The sequence below is a fragment of the Uranotaenia lowii genome, chromosome 3 (genome assembly GCF_029784155.1).
Source record: "Uranotaenia lowii strain MFRU-FL chromosome 3, ASM2978415v1, whole genome shotgun sequence".
NCBI lineage: Eukaryota > Metazoa > Arthropoda > Insecta > Diptera > Culicidae > Uranotaenia > Uranotaenia lowii.
The window spans coordinates 278,006,534-278,019,620 of record NC_073693.1 but is presented as its reverse complement, the minus strand read 5'-3'; the positions used below and the strand labels follow the sequence as shown (position 1 = coordinate 278,019,620).

At 45.8% G+C, this 13,087-nt stretch overlaps 1 protein-coding gene across 1 annotated transcript in view; it reads right to left on the bottom strand.

Moving 5' to 3' along the window:
* LOC129751028 (dynein light chain Tctex-type) overlaps window positions 1-13,087 on the bottom strand; it is a 33,256-nt gene that overhangs the window by 15,069 nt on the left and 5,100 nt on the right. The window contains exon 2 of the mRNA XM_055746273.1: window positions 955-1,120. Coding sequence (XP_055602248.1) covers window positions 955-1,120 — 166 coding nt within the window. The remainder of the gene's footprint in view (window positions 1-954; window positions 1,121-13,087) is intronic.

The window sequence follows — 13,087 nt, the reverse complement described above, 5'->3', positions numbered from 1 at the left end:
AAAAACAGCAAATACGACAAATGAAAACAAACATTATAAACAAAAACAAGAAAAGTGCAAAATGCATCAAAAACATGATGAAAAAACAATAAAAAATGACTACAAATTGTCGAAAATGGACTAAAATAACGTTTTTGATAATAAATGTGTTGCCAAAATCGAACACGATCTGAATGTCGTTTCTTAAGGAAATATTTTTTTTAGATTTTTTCATATAAGTCTAAGCATTACTTCGTTATGAACTAACCTGCTTTTATAGTTTTTAATCTCAAAACAAGCACAGAAACGTTTGCAAGCAGTTAAAAACAGTACAGTAGTCATTTACTGAATTCTACAAATTTCATATTTTAAGCTTCTCAATCAGTCGGGATTAATTGAGCTGATTAATGTTTGTTTATTATAATTCCAATTTTCGAGAAATTCATTACAGTTTAATAATTAAGCAGAAAGCGGAATACGAGATATTTCCTAAGCTTGTGGCCCTCCATGTATTAATTTCATTTCTCTGAAATATCTTATCTCCAAAACCATGAGATTTGATGGATAAAATTTAATATCAAATTTCAAACAATTGCTAAGACATATGTACAAAAAAAGGGGACCTTGTACAGGTAAAGAGGTAGGTAAAAACAAGAAGAAAAACCTTAATACTCAACTGTATTTTTTTCATCAAACCTTCATTAATCTAAGCGATGAAATCTAGCTAGCTGCACTAGTGCAAAAACTATCAACGATACAATCGAATGGGTGATTTTCAATTTCAGTGACCCGGGTTGATAATGATCACTCGAACTAGATTGCAAATTGCAGTATGTCGTGTAAGGTTCTGTTTTTTTCTTCAAACCGTCATCGTCCCCAAGGATTCTTCCTCCCAATGCAATTGGAACAAGAACTAGGTAACCGTTAATGAGATGACGCCGAAGCACAGGAATGTAATTATCCCCCCTCACTTACCGATATACTTGTACGGTTTCTGCAGCTTCGTCAGGACACTGAGGCAGGACTCGACCACGGATCCGGTCCAGTTGTTCACCTTGTCGTGCTGGTAGGCGTTGCCACCGATTGTGGTCTCGATTGCTTCCTTGATGATTTTGCTCACATCGTCCACGACGAACTGATGCTGGTGGCGGTAGAGAATTAGCATAATTAGTTTTACTTTCGGGATAGATGCAAGAGGACTGTGTGAAAAGGCGCGAAATAAAACAAGGATCCGGTTTACATCCTTCAGGACTGCTAGCCAGCTAACGAATGACTAACTACTAATGTGTTTTGTTTTTTCGACGCGAAGGGAAAAAAAATCCGACAAGATTAACCAACAGCCGGCGGTTGTTATTACTCAATTTCCAACGGCGCGCTAAGCACGAGCAAACGATGGCCATAAAGTAGCGCCTCGACAACAGGAATTTAGATTGATTCAGTACCATCATCAGCGTCTGGCAATCGGTGAGAGTTCTTTCGCTTTGAACGGATACAATCATGCAACGCTAGAAGCACTGCTCGGCATTGCGACGGAATGTGTTAGCTTAGCATAGTTTCCGGCACGTTGCTTTCCGGGTGAAATGGAAAACCGAAAGCGAAGAAATTGGCAAAGGAGCCTTCGTCACGCGAATTGTTACTAGTAGTGACGGAATATATTTTGCAACATAACTATCTACCAGTAGGGTAGAAGCTTATACAGTTGTTATATTTTTCAAATATTACTACCTCCATCTTAATTCTAGATTTTAAAAAAATTAAAGTGTACAGCAGATTTTTAGCATTCAATCCGCGAGTTTTTTGTCACCATCATATGATAGTTACGTTTCCCTATCCTATACCATACAAAGGTATAATTGTCAAAAAGGCGGGAAACTTCTTATCCGATTATAATAGTAGATACATATCTACGCACAAACATTCCACATGTGGAGTAAGAAAAACATCCAAATGACTCGGTAGGGAACGCGATTACTACACTTTGAATGGCGAACGAAGTAGGTACCTACACAAAAACGTAAAACTTTGGCGAACCAATGTTGCAAGGTTCGTAACTTGGAACATCCGCTGCAGAAGTTTGTTTTTATGAAGTTCTTCAGTAACATGTAACATGGCGATGACTACAGAGGTGAAAAAATAAATTACTTCAACCATAGCCATGGAGATGTGCAGCAAACAAAGGGCCAGGGAGTTGTTTGGTCGATTTTCGGGATGGTAATCAGTCAGGAGAAATGATTTACTGCTGATTTTTCGTCCTATAGACACCACGTTCTAGGGACCTTGAATCAATCTTCCTTTACTGCTTTATTTTTTTATATATTTAAACCAAATTCATTTGCTCTATAAATTTAAATCTTCAGTAAATCCTGACACTCGACTGCACGCCAATCCGAGACATTCCCGGTTTATCGCTTCGGGGAAAAAACTCCCACAAATCGAGAACACTGTATACCTATCTTATTTTTTTCACCTCCACCTTCGGGGAATATCCGAGTAGTACGGTTTCCAACGACCGAAGCTGCGGGGATAAGACTTGACCTTTTTCGCATTGGAAATCGTTAGGAAAGGGTTATTCCACGATCGGGGAATACCCACGAGCGAAGTCGGAGTAGGATGACGTCTTCGTCGGAAATCATCCGAGAAGTAGCGTTAAGTACCGCGCGTGTGCTGTGACAGGCGCGAGTCTAGGATAAGCTGCACTCGATCGGCACACGACGGGCGTAAAGGTGGCAAACCTCGAATCATGAAGATAAGAGGTCGGGCTTCGAGTCGTTAGAGGAGAATCTTCAGGAGGAGAGGTTTGTGTGGTCAACCCCGAGTCTTTACGATAAGAGGCCGGGTCTCGAGTCGCAAAGGGAGATATCATGCCTCTAATCAACAAGAGGAGGGATATAAGTAGTTACCTCGAGTCACTAGAGGAGACATCGAGCCTTGAGTCGTGCAGAGGAGAGGTATGTGAACGCGAACCTCGAGTCGATGCGAAGATTGATTGGTTGGATCTCAAGTCGTAAGAGAAGAAATAAGGCCTCGAATCGCGAAGAGAAGAGGTTTATGTGGGAATCTCGAATCATTACGAGGAGATGTCGGTTCTCAAGTCGTTAGAGGAGCGTTCAGATCAGTGCAGTCGTAAGGATGAGAGATTTTGCTGAAAGTGGTCTCGCCTATGAGTATTGCCTTAGAGCGCACTAGCGCGAATAGACCTCCCACTATTGAAGCATAGTGTGTCAAAAAGTTCGAGCTGGGAACTAGGTCTGTGGTCCCAGGTGGAGTTTAGGGAGGGTATACATTGAGCTGTGCAACACTGGATCCATCAGCACCTATCGCAAGCATGGATTACCAGACAGAACATCAGTGATCGATATCACCTTTGCGAGTCCATCATTAAAAACTGATATGAATTGGAGAGTGTGTGACGATTATACCCACAGTGATCACCAGGCGATACGCTATAGCGTAGGAAACCGAAATCCGGTGGCAGTAAGGCAGCTGCCAGTGCACGAGCGGAGATGGAAGACTAAAGTGTTCGACAAGGAAGTGTGCACCGAAGCTGTATACATGCAGGACTCATCCCAGGTCCATAATGCTGAGCAGCTGACGAAAATGATGGTAGCGGTGTGCGACATGACCATGCCCAGAAGAAATACACCGAAGTGGTGGCGACGACCGGCTTACTGGTGGACTTCAGAAATAGCTGAGCTTCGTACTAGCTGTCTAAAAGCGAGACGACGAGCTCAACGGGCGAGGAATGAAGCCGACAGAGAAACGAGAGGTGCCGTTTACCGAACAGCCAGGGTGTCACTTAAGCGAGCCATTAAAACAAGCAAAGAAAACTGCTACAGAGCGTTATGCCAGAGCGTAGATGATAACCCATGGGGCCAAGCCTATAGAGTTGCACTGGCGAGATTCGGTGGCCCAAGGTCGCCAACCGAAAAGTGTCCGGAAAAACTGAGAGAGATCGTTGCACATCTTTTCCCGCAGCATGGCCCGACGCAGTGGCCACTTACCCCGTACGACGCGGGTGCCCACGACATCGAGCCAGTAACGAACGAAGAACTCGTGGCTATCGCTAAGAAACTTGCGGTGAATAAGGCCCCTGGTCCGGACGGAATCCCAAATGCAGTGCTGAAGGTGGCGGTACAGACCATTCCGGATACCTTCAGAGTGGTGCTACAAAAGTGTCTCGACGAGGGATCTTTTCCCAATTCGTGGAAAACGGCGAAGTTGGTGCTACTACCGAAACCCGGGAAACCCCCAGGGCATCCATCATCATATAGACCCATTTGTCTGCTGGACACCCTTGGTAAGCTACTGGAGAGGATAATATTAAACACTTATTATCTACACAGAAGGCGGAAGTGGACTGTCGGACAGACAGTTCGGTTTTCGGAAAGGGAGATCTACGGTGGACGCCATCCGTATGGTGACAGAGTACGCGAAGCGCGCATATAAAAAGAAGCGAACAGGTGTTCGTCACTGCGCCATTGTGACGATCGACGTTAAGAATGCCTTCAACAATGCCAGCTGGGAAGCGATTGCCAAAGCGCTTCACAGGATGCTTGTTCCCAATACTCTCTGCAGGATAATAGGAAGCTTCTTCGAAAATCGAATCCTGACGTACGAAACCGAAACTGGGATACGATCTACTGCCCTAACAGCAGGTGTTCCACAGGGTTCCATACTCGGTCCTGTGCTTTGGAATGCCATGTATAATGAGGTGTTAACGCTGAAACTACCAGCAGGCGTGCAGATAGTCGGATTTGCTGACGATATCGTGCTCATGATTACCGGTGAAACAATCGAGGAGGTAGAAGACCTTGCAACGGTGTCCGTAGAAAGGGTTGGCATCTGGATGGAGGGAGTTAAGCTTCAGATAGCTCACCATAAAACTGAAGTTCTGCTCGTGACCAATAAAAGAGTTGTGCCGCACATGGAGATTACTGTTGGAGGGCACACGACATCTTCGAAACAGCAGCTGAAATACCTTGGAGTAATGGTCGACCATCGCTTAAGTTTTGGTGCGCATGTCAAATACTGTTGCGAAAGTGCATCGAAAGTCATAGATTCATTGGCCTGGATTATGCCGAACTGCCATGGTCCAAAGAGTAGCAAGAGACGTCTCCTTGCGAGCGTAGCACTGTCGAAACTACGATACGGAGGAGCGGCCTGGAGCTCCGCGATAGAGGTAGAGCGCAACAGATCCAAATTACGGAGCACACATCGGTTGATAGCCATGCGAGTTTCCTGTGCGTACAGGACCATATCAGCAGATGCAGCTTTTGTCATCGCGGGCATGGTTCCCATCGACATAACTCTGGCGGAGGATATGGAATGTTACAAAGCAAGAGCTGTTAGAGGAGTGCGTAATATTCAACGAGCAGCGTCAATGCTCAAGTGGCAGGAGCAATGGGACGCATCGAACAACGCAAGATGGACGCATAGGCTAATCCCGAGACTTTCAGACTGGGTAAATCGGAAGTATGGAGAGGTCAACTTCTACCTGACGCAGTTCCTTTCGGGTCATGGGTGCTTTAAGCAATACCTTCATCGGTTTAAGCTTATCAGCTCGCCTTATTGCCCGGAATGCGTAGAGACGGAGGAATCGGCAGAACATGCTATCTTTGTCTGCCCCAGGTTCAATTCAAGGCGTCAACAACTTCAAAATTTGAACGCTGAAAACATAGTGAGTGAAATGTGTCGCGACGAACAGTCATGGCGTGCTATAGTCGACGAAATCTCGCAAATCATGCGCGATCTGATAAGGATCAGGAAAGATGATGAACGGAGAGAGCGAGATAGTCAACCAAATTTGACAAGCTAATGAAAGGTCTTGGGCCTCGTATGACACTTCAATTCAAAAGCAACGCGATCTTAGGGCGCGGTATAACCCTAATCTGGACTCATACGTGTGGTGGGACTTAAAAGGTCTCACGTACTCAGCTACGATCTTTCCTGCAGCAAAAGGAAGCGGAGATACCATTCGGGGTGGTCGTGTCGGGATTCTAGCTTGGTAGTTTCTCAATCGGCCATGCCTTGGTGGTTAGAAATCCTGCGGAAGTGGTTGCTGTGACGGGAGCGAGTTACTTTGAAAGCGTTACCTAACCGGCACACGTTTCGAGGTCCCCGGGATAGTGGATGCTGTGACGGGCGTGAGTTATTATGAAAGCGTTACCTAACCGGCACACGTTTCGGGGTCTTCCGTACCAGTCTGAAGTTGACGATAGAGGAAAAGGAGAAGGAGGAAGAAGGATAAAGCAGAACGATGATCAAGGAGAAATTGAGGAAAAATTGAGAAAGAGGAAAAGGGTGAGATGTATAAGTGCATGAGCACAGCCTACCCCTTGATGTAGTATCATAGGGTGAAACCAAGGGGCACATCTGGCACACGAAGCCCAAGGTGGTTTTAGTGGGACGAACCCACACACGGCAGCAAACACCCGGCTGTTATGGTTTGAAGTCAAATTTCCATCTTGTAAAAAAAAAAAAAAAAAAAAAAGGGAGGGTATACATGGAGTATAACACGAGTCTGCCCATTGAACCCATGGATCCAGAATAGCAAACTGGAGGGATGCGGTGACTCGCCGTGCTTTGGAATACAATCCGTCGTAAACCGGGATTTACCACAAGAGTAATCAACTAAAAAAAAAATAAAAAAAAACGCCCCGCTTCTCAAACAAGTAAGTACACCTGCAGATAACCACGTTTTGATAGACAGACTTTTATTTTAGCGTGAAGCTATAACACTGCTAGTTTGAAAGATAACGAGCCCCCCATTTTAATAACCTTGGAAGCAACCTAAGGTCGCAGCAGCTAAGCACAATCGCTCTAAGCAGCGTGCAGCGCTGCCAGGCGAGCTTGACAAAGCTTCTCTCGAGGACTATCGAGACATCAAGACATCCATCAACAGCATTGCGGAGAACGTCATCAAGCATGTAAAACTAACTCGACTGAACTACTTGTTCGACGAGGAGTGTATGCGCTCCAAGGCAATACTTGCTTGAACTCTTCTCTAACGACTTGAGAACCGACATCTCCTCGCAGTGACTCGAGATTCCCACACAAACCTCTCCTCTTCGCGACTTGAGGCCTTATCTCTCCTCTAACGACTCGAGATCCGACCCCTCCTCGCATCGACTCGAGGCTACCTCTCCTCTGCACGATTCAAGGCCCGATCTCTCCTCTAACGACTTGAAATCTGACCTCTCCTCGTAATGACTCGAGGTGACCACTTGTACCCCTCCTCTTGTTGATAAGGGGGCCTGATCCCTCCTCTTACGACTCGAGACCCGACCCTCATCATAAAGACCCGGGGTTGACCACACAAACCTCTCCACCCGAAGGTTTGAGGCCTGACCTCTCCTCTAACGACTCGAGGCCCGACCTCTTATCTTCAGGGTTCGAGGTTTGCCACCTTGCCCGTCGTGTGCCTGATCGAAAGCAGCTTATCTAAGACTCGCGCCTGTCATGGCACACGCGCGGGACTTAACGCAGCGACTCGGATGATTCCCGACGAAGACGTCATCCTACTCCGACTCGAGTGGCTCACCCGGCGTCGAGAGCCACTCTACCCGTGGGTATTCCCCGAACGTGGAATAACACTTCCCCACGCTTTCCACTGCGAAGAAGGTCGAGTCTTATCCCCGCAGCTTCTCTACCCGTGGGTATCCCCCGACGATGGGTAACCCTTTTCCCTCAAGGTCCGCTACGAGGAAGGTAAAGTCTTATCCCCGCAGTTTCCCCCTCAGGAAGCGGCACTACTCGTGTACCCCCCGACATTGGGGTATCCTACATACGTTCGCGGCGCACCCCTGACCTCCGCTACGCAGAAGATGATGCCTTATTTTTGTAGCTCCTCTGCAGGGCAGTCATGATCCGGGTGAACCCATCGCTGACCGCATGCCAAGTGTTGGAATCCGCACACATTCTTTGTACAACGTTATCTGCGGTCCGCATGCCAAGTGTTGGAATCCGCACACATCCTCCTGTACAGCGTTATCTGCTGTCGTGTCGGGCCCACAGGCGGCAAATATGAAAGTACGTACCGCCGCAAACCTCGGACAGACAAACACCACAAGCTCGGGTGTTTCCTCTTCGTCACCACAATCTGGGCAATGTGGCGAAGCCGCATGTCCAAACCGGTAGTGGTACTTCATGAAGCATCCATGACCAGTCAGGAATTGCGTCATATCGAAGTCCACTTCACCGTGCCTTCTTCCGATCCAGCTCCCGATGTGCGGGATCAGACGATGGGTCGACCTTCCTCTCGTTGAGCTGTCCCACAGCTGTTGCCAGTTGGACATCGAGTCCTCATTGGGGAGATCTCGTACATTGGGCGTGTCCTTGTTGTCGTAGCAATAGACATCCTCCTCAAGTAAAACCGACATGGTACGGTATCCACTGATAACCCGCAGGTTCATCAGCCGCTGAACGCTGCTAAGTCGCTGCACGTTACAGTTTCTTTCCAGGGCCTGCCTCCAGGCCGCTGCTCCGTACCGCAAGATCGATGTGGTCACACTTGCCAGAATCCTCCTTTTGCTAGTTCGGATGGCCGAGGAGTTCGGCATCATCCGTGTGAGTGCGGCCGTGGCCATTGCCGCTCTCTTTCACACGTGATCGACATGGCTCGTAAAGCTGAGCCTGTCATCTGTCATCCCCCCTAGGTACTTGATTGCGCGTTTGGACACGATATTGCACGGTCCAATGGCAATGGTACCTGTTTGGGATGAGATCAGGTTGGTGATTAGCACCATCTCAGTTTTGTGATGGGCTAGGCGCAGGCACTTGAAGTGCATCCAGCTTTCCACTGCCTGGATAGCTACCGTGGCCAGTAGCTCAACCTCCGCTGTTGAGGAGCCTCTCGCCAAGAGGACTACATCATCCGCAAATCCTACGAGTTCGGCTTCCGATGGGAGGCTCGTTCGTAGGAGTTCGTCGTAAGTGATGTTCCACAGAACTGGGCCGAGTATTGACCCCTGTGGAACACCCACCGAAACTTCTTGTGTTCGCAAACCTTCGCCGGTCATATACTGCAGTTGGCGATTGTGGAAGTAACTTTCCTCAAGCCTATACATATATGCCGGGATCCTCATTCGGATGAGCGACGACGCATTTGCTGTCCAACTGACACTGTTGAAGGCGTTCGCCGGGGTAAGGACGGAGGCATCCTGACGGACAATCTTGAGGTGATCAAGGTGCACTGCAGGTGAAAGCAGCACTTCGACAAACTCCTGAACGGCGCACATGTAGAAGACCGAGACGGTGGGAGAAGGTACATGGCCGGCGTAACAAAAGACGTACACACTAAGATTGCATTTATTGCGCTCGGGATAATGACTCTTTGAACCACAGGGAAGTTGGTTAATTTCGAATGAAAACCCTCCCGAATCTCGTAACACTTCACGATTCCTTAATTACGGGATGAAATTCCTACGAATGCACAGGAAATCGAACAATCGTCCAGAAATCGGGACAGCAACCGCCTGTATCACGTCAGACCCATCTGTCATCGCGCGTTTTTTGTTGTGTTGAATCTTTCTGTCCTTTTCTATCGTGTGCTGAGTTATACAACAATGATAATTTTCGACAGTCAGTTGGGAAAATTTCAAGTGCTGGTAATTTTCATTCATTCCGTGTGCCGGCACTGTGTGACCTCAAAATTTGAGGAATTCCTCCAAACCGGAAGGTTCCGGTATTCAAAAGAAACATGCTTATCGTGAAACCGACGACAAGGTCAGCATATGTGGTCTAAATTCCGATCACCAGTTGATTTAAACGGCAGACACTCCCGCAGCGGCACCTTCCATCAACACCAGCCCCAGTCGCGCCCCAGCGGCAGAAAAAAAAATGAGTGTAGTGAAGTTATACACACACTTTGGAAAATAAATTAATTAATTTTTGGAAAATTAAAAATATCGCTAGAATCAGCAGCATGTTATGGTACAGGAGCAGGTTAGTATTTTAAATCAATTTATAATTGAATGAAAACTGAGATTTGACTGTTCTTTGTTTTCAGGTGAACCCAACAAAAAGGAACTTAACACCAGCAAACTGCAATAAAATGTGTCAATTATGAATTAAGAATATTTTATATTATTGTTTGTTAATAAATTTAAATAATAATTGTTTTTTTTTTGTTATTTTTGGGGTTAAAAAAATATCAGAATTCCATGTAAATATGGGACGGAAGCCATTCCGAGCCTACAGGGATACTTCGGAACTCCCTGAAAATCACAGGAGAAACATGTTACGAACCTACGGGTGCATTTGACAGTTGTTTTCCTGTAGTGTTTCTCTGTCCTGAAATCGTCCTGTAATTTCAGCTGTTGAAAATACAGGACGAAATCGTCCCGACCACAGGAGAAAAGATTAAGTGTGTAGAGGAACCACTATCAATGATGAGTGAAGTTTGGGAAGCCATTCGCCATTGAATAACAACAAGCCAGCTGGGAAGTATGGCATCGCAGCTCAACTTATTAAAATAAGCCCGGACAAGTTGGTCGATGGTCTACACCGATTGATGATCCAGATCTGGGACACAGAACAGTTACCGGTGGAGTGGAAGAAGCAGCTAATATGCCCCATCTTCAAGAAGAGCGAAAAATCAGACTGTGAGAGCTACCGAGCGATCATTGTTCTCAATACCGCTTACAAAGTTTTGTCCCGAATCCTACTCCGTCGCCCAACACCACACGCCAACAGATTTGTGAGAAGTCATCAGGCTAGCTTCATGGAGGGACGGTCTACGACGGACCATATATTCACACTACGGCAAATCCTTCAAAATGCCGTGACCACTAAGTCCCTACGCACCATCATTTCATCGACTTCAAAGCTGCATACGACACGATCGACCGTGACGAGCTATGGAAAACCATGGACGAGAATGGCTTCTCCGGGATGCTGACCAGACTTATCAAGGCAACGATGGATAGAACGCAGTGCTGTGTGCGTATTTCATTCTAAGCGCGAAAGTGGCTACGACAAGGCGATGGGCTATCCTGCATGATGTTCAACGTGGCGCTAGAAGGTTGGCGGAATGCAGGAAACGATTTTCAACAGATCCAGTAAACTTGTCTGCTTTGCCGACGACATTGACATAGTCGGCAGATCATCTGCGGTAGGGAAGGAGATCTCTTGGAATAATCGTCAATCAAAGAATGCTAGTTTCTGGCCACCTCTATGGAAACGGAAGTTCTGGTCATCTACGTTGACGACCTGCTCATCGTTGGCGATCGTCTGGAGCTGATGAAGCCGATTAAGCTATCCCTTTCCAAAAACCTTTAGATGATAGACCTTAGGGAAGTGAACCACTTGCTCGGAATCAAGATCCGATATGATCGTACTGTTGGTTCGATGTCTCTGAGTCAAGAAGTCACTGTGGATCGTGTGTTGGAGAAATTCGGCATGAAAGATTGCAACCACGTAAATGGAGAAGGCCTGTTTTCACCCAACGAATGAAAGAGATCTGACATCCGTATTGTGCTACTTGGGTCTCATGTACACAATGCTATGTGTCCGTCCCGATATTTCATTCGCCGTTGCATACCTGGGACGTTTCCAAAGTCAACCTGGTGAAGCACACTGGCAAGCGCTGAAAAGAGTGGTTCGATACATGAAAGGCACGAAGAACCTTAAGCTCCAGTTCAAGCGAGACGAAAAGGCTGGAGCACTGATCGGGTACGCTGACACGGATTGGGCGTCGGATACTGAAGATAAAAAATCCGTGAGCGGTTATGTCTTCAAGGTATTCGGCAACACGGTGTACTGGGCCAGTAGGAAGCAACAGATCGTTGCATTGTCATTATGTGAGGCAGCGTATGCAGCCTTAAGCGTTGCTGCTTCCGAAGGACTATGGCTACAAGGAATTCTGAAGATCTGCAGCAAGTTCCCTGTGGAAAACCGTTCAAGATTTATGAACACAATCGTGGCTGCATTGCGATGGCCACAAACACCGGAAACAAGCGTGTGAATTAATGTGGAAGGACTGCAGATCGTAGCAATAGAAACAGTAAACCAACTTGAGGATGCGTTCACCAAAGCTCTAGAACCTGGACGTGTCTGCAACCTGCGGCCCCTCCTGAGATTGACCAATTCAGGGCGGGTGTTGGAATAATCGGCAATCGAAGAATGCTGGTTACTGGTCACCTCTACGGAAACGGAAGTTCTCTTTAATAAACAATCGTGAAAATTTTCTCAGTACTTATACATTAAGCTCTCCACCACGCTGCTAATAAATCTTTTTCACTGTTCAATTCTTGAGTTATCATTAACCAATTATCAAGAAGATCTACCGCAAACTGAAACGCGAAGCAGAAAGGATTGGGTTGATAATAATTACGTCCAAGACGAAGTACCGTAAACTGTGGAAATTTGATCTCTTTGGTTTTAACTAGAGATGTACTAGAGGTGCACCGGCGAACGGCCGAATACCGATTATTGACCTTTTCAACTATTCGGCCAAGCGAATATTCGGCCGAATTTTCGGTCGAATATTCTATTGAGTTTTTAATGGAAAAAAAACATAAGGGATTATTTCAATGCTTTCAATTTCTTCCATATGAAGGCCCCTCATGTTTTTAGTCGATTATTTTCAACCGTATGATAATATCGGATGATGAATTACAAGATATTTCTAAGTAGGGGTCTTTCTGATTTTTAAAATGTCACCAATAACTGAAAAGACATCAGATGACTAGTCGCTTTTAGGGCGTTTATCCCCTGTAAAATCTGGGATAAAAATGTCGAAACAGGTGCCAAGCTATTTGAATTTGCTTCTTTGACATTGAATTAGATGAAGGCCAAATTTGAGCAAGATATCTTCAAAATAGTTGTTGAAAAGATAGATGATCTTTAACCTTAAGCAAACTATACTTTCAATCATACGTATCATACATGGTCAGGCATTCGAGACGATTTTTGAAAAAAAAATGTTAAAAAGGGCAAAATTTATGTTTATTTTGATTTTTTTGAAAAATCATCATTGAACACAAAATCTAAAAGTTTGAAGAATTTTGAGTTTTTTATTTGATTTAGCAAATAATCTGACAAAATTCGGGAAGGTTTAAACAACATTTGGACATCCCGGACAGATTTGACTTATCTGGAATCTTTACTG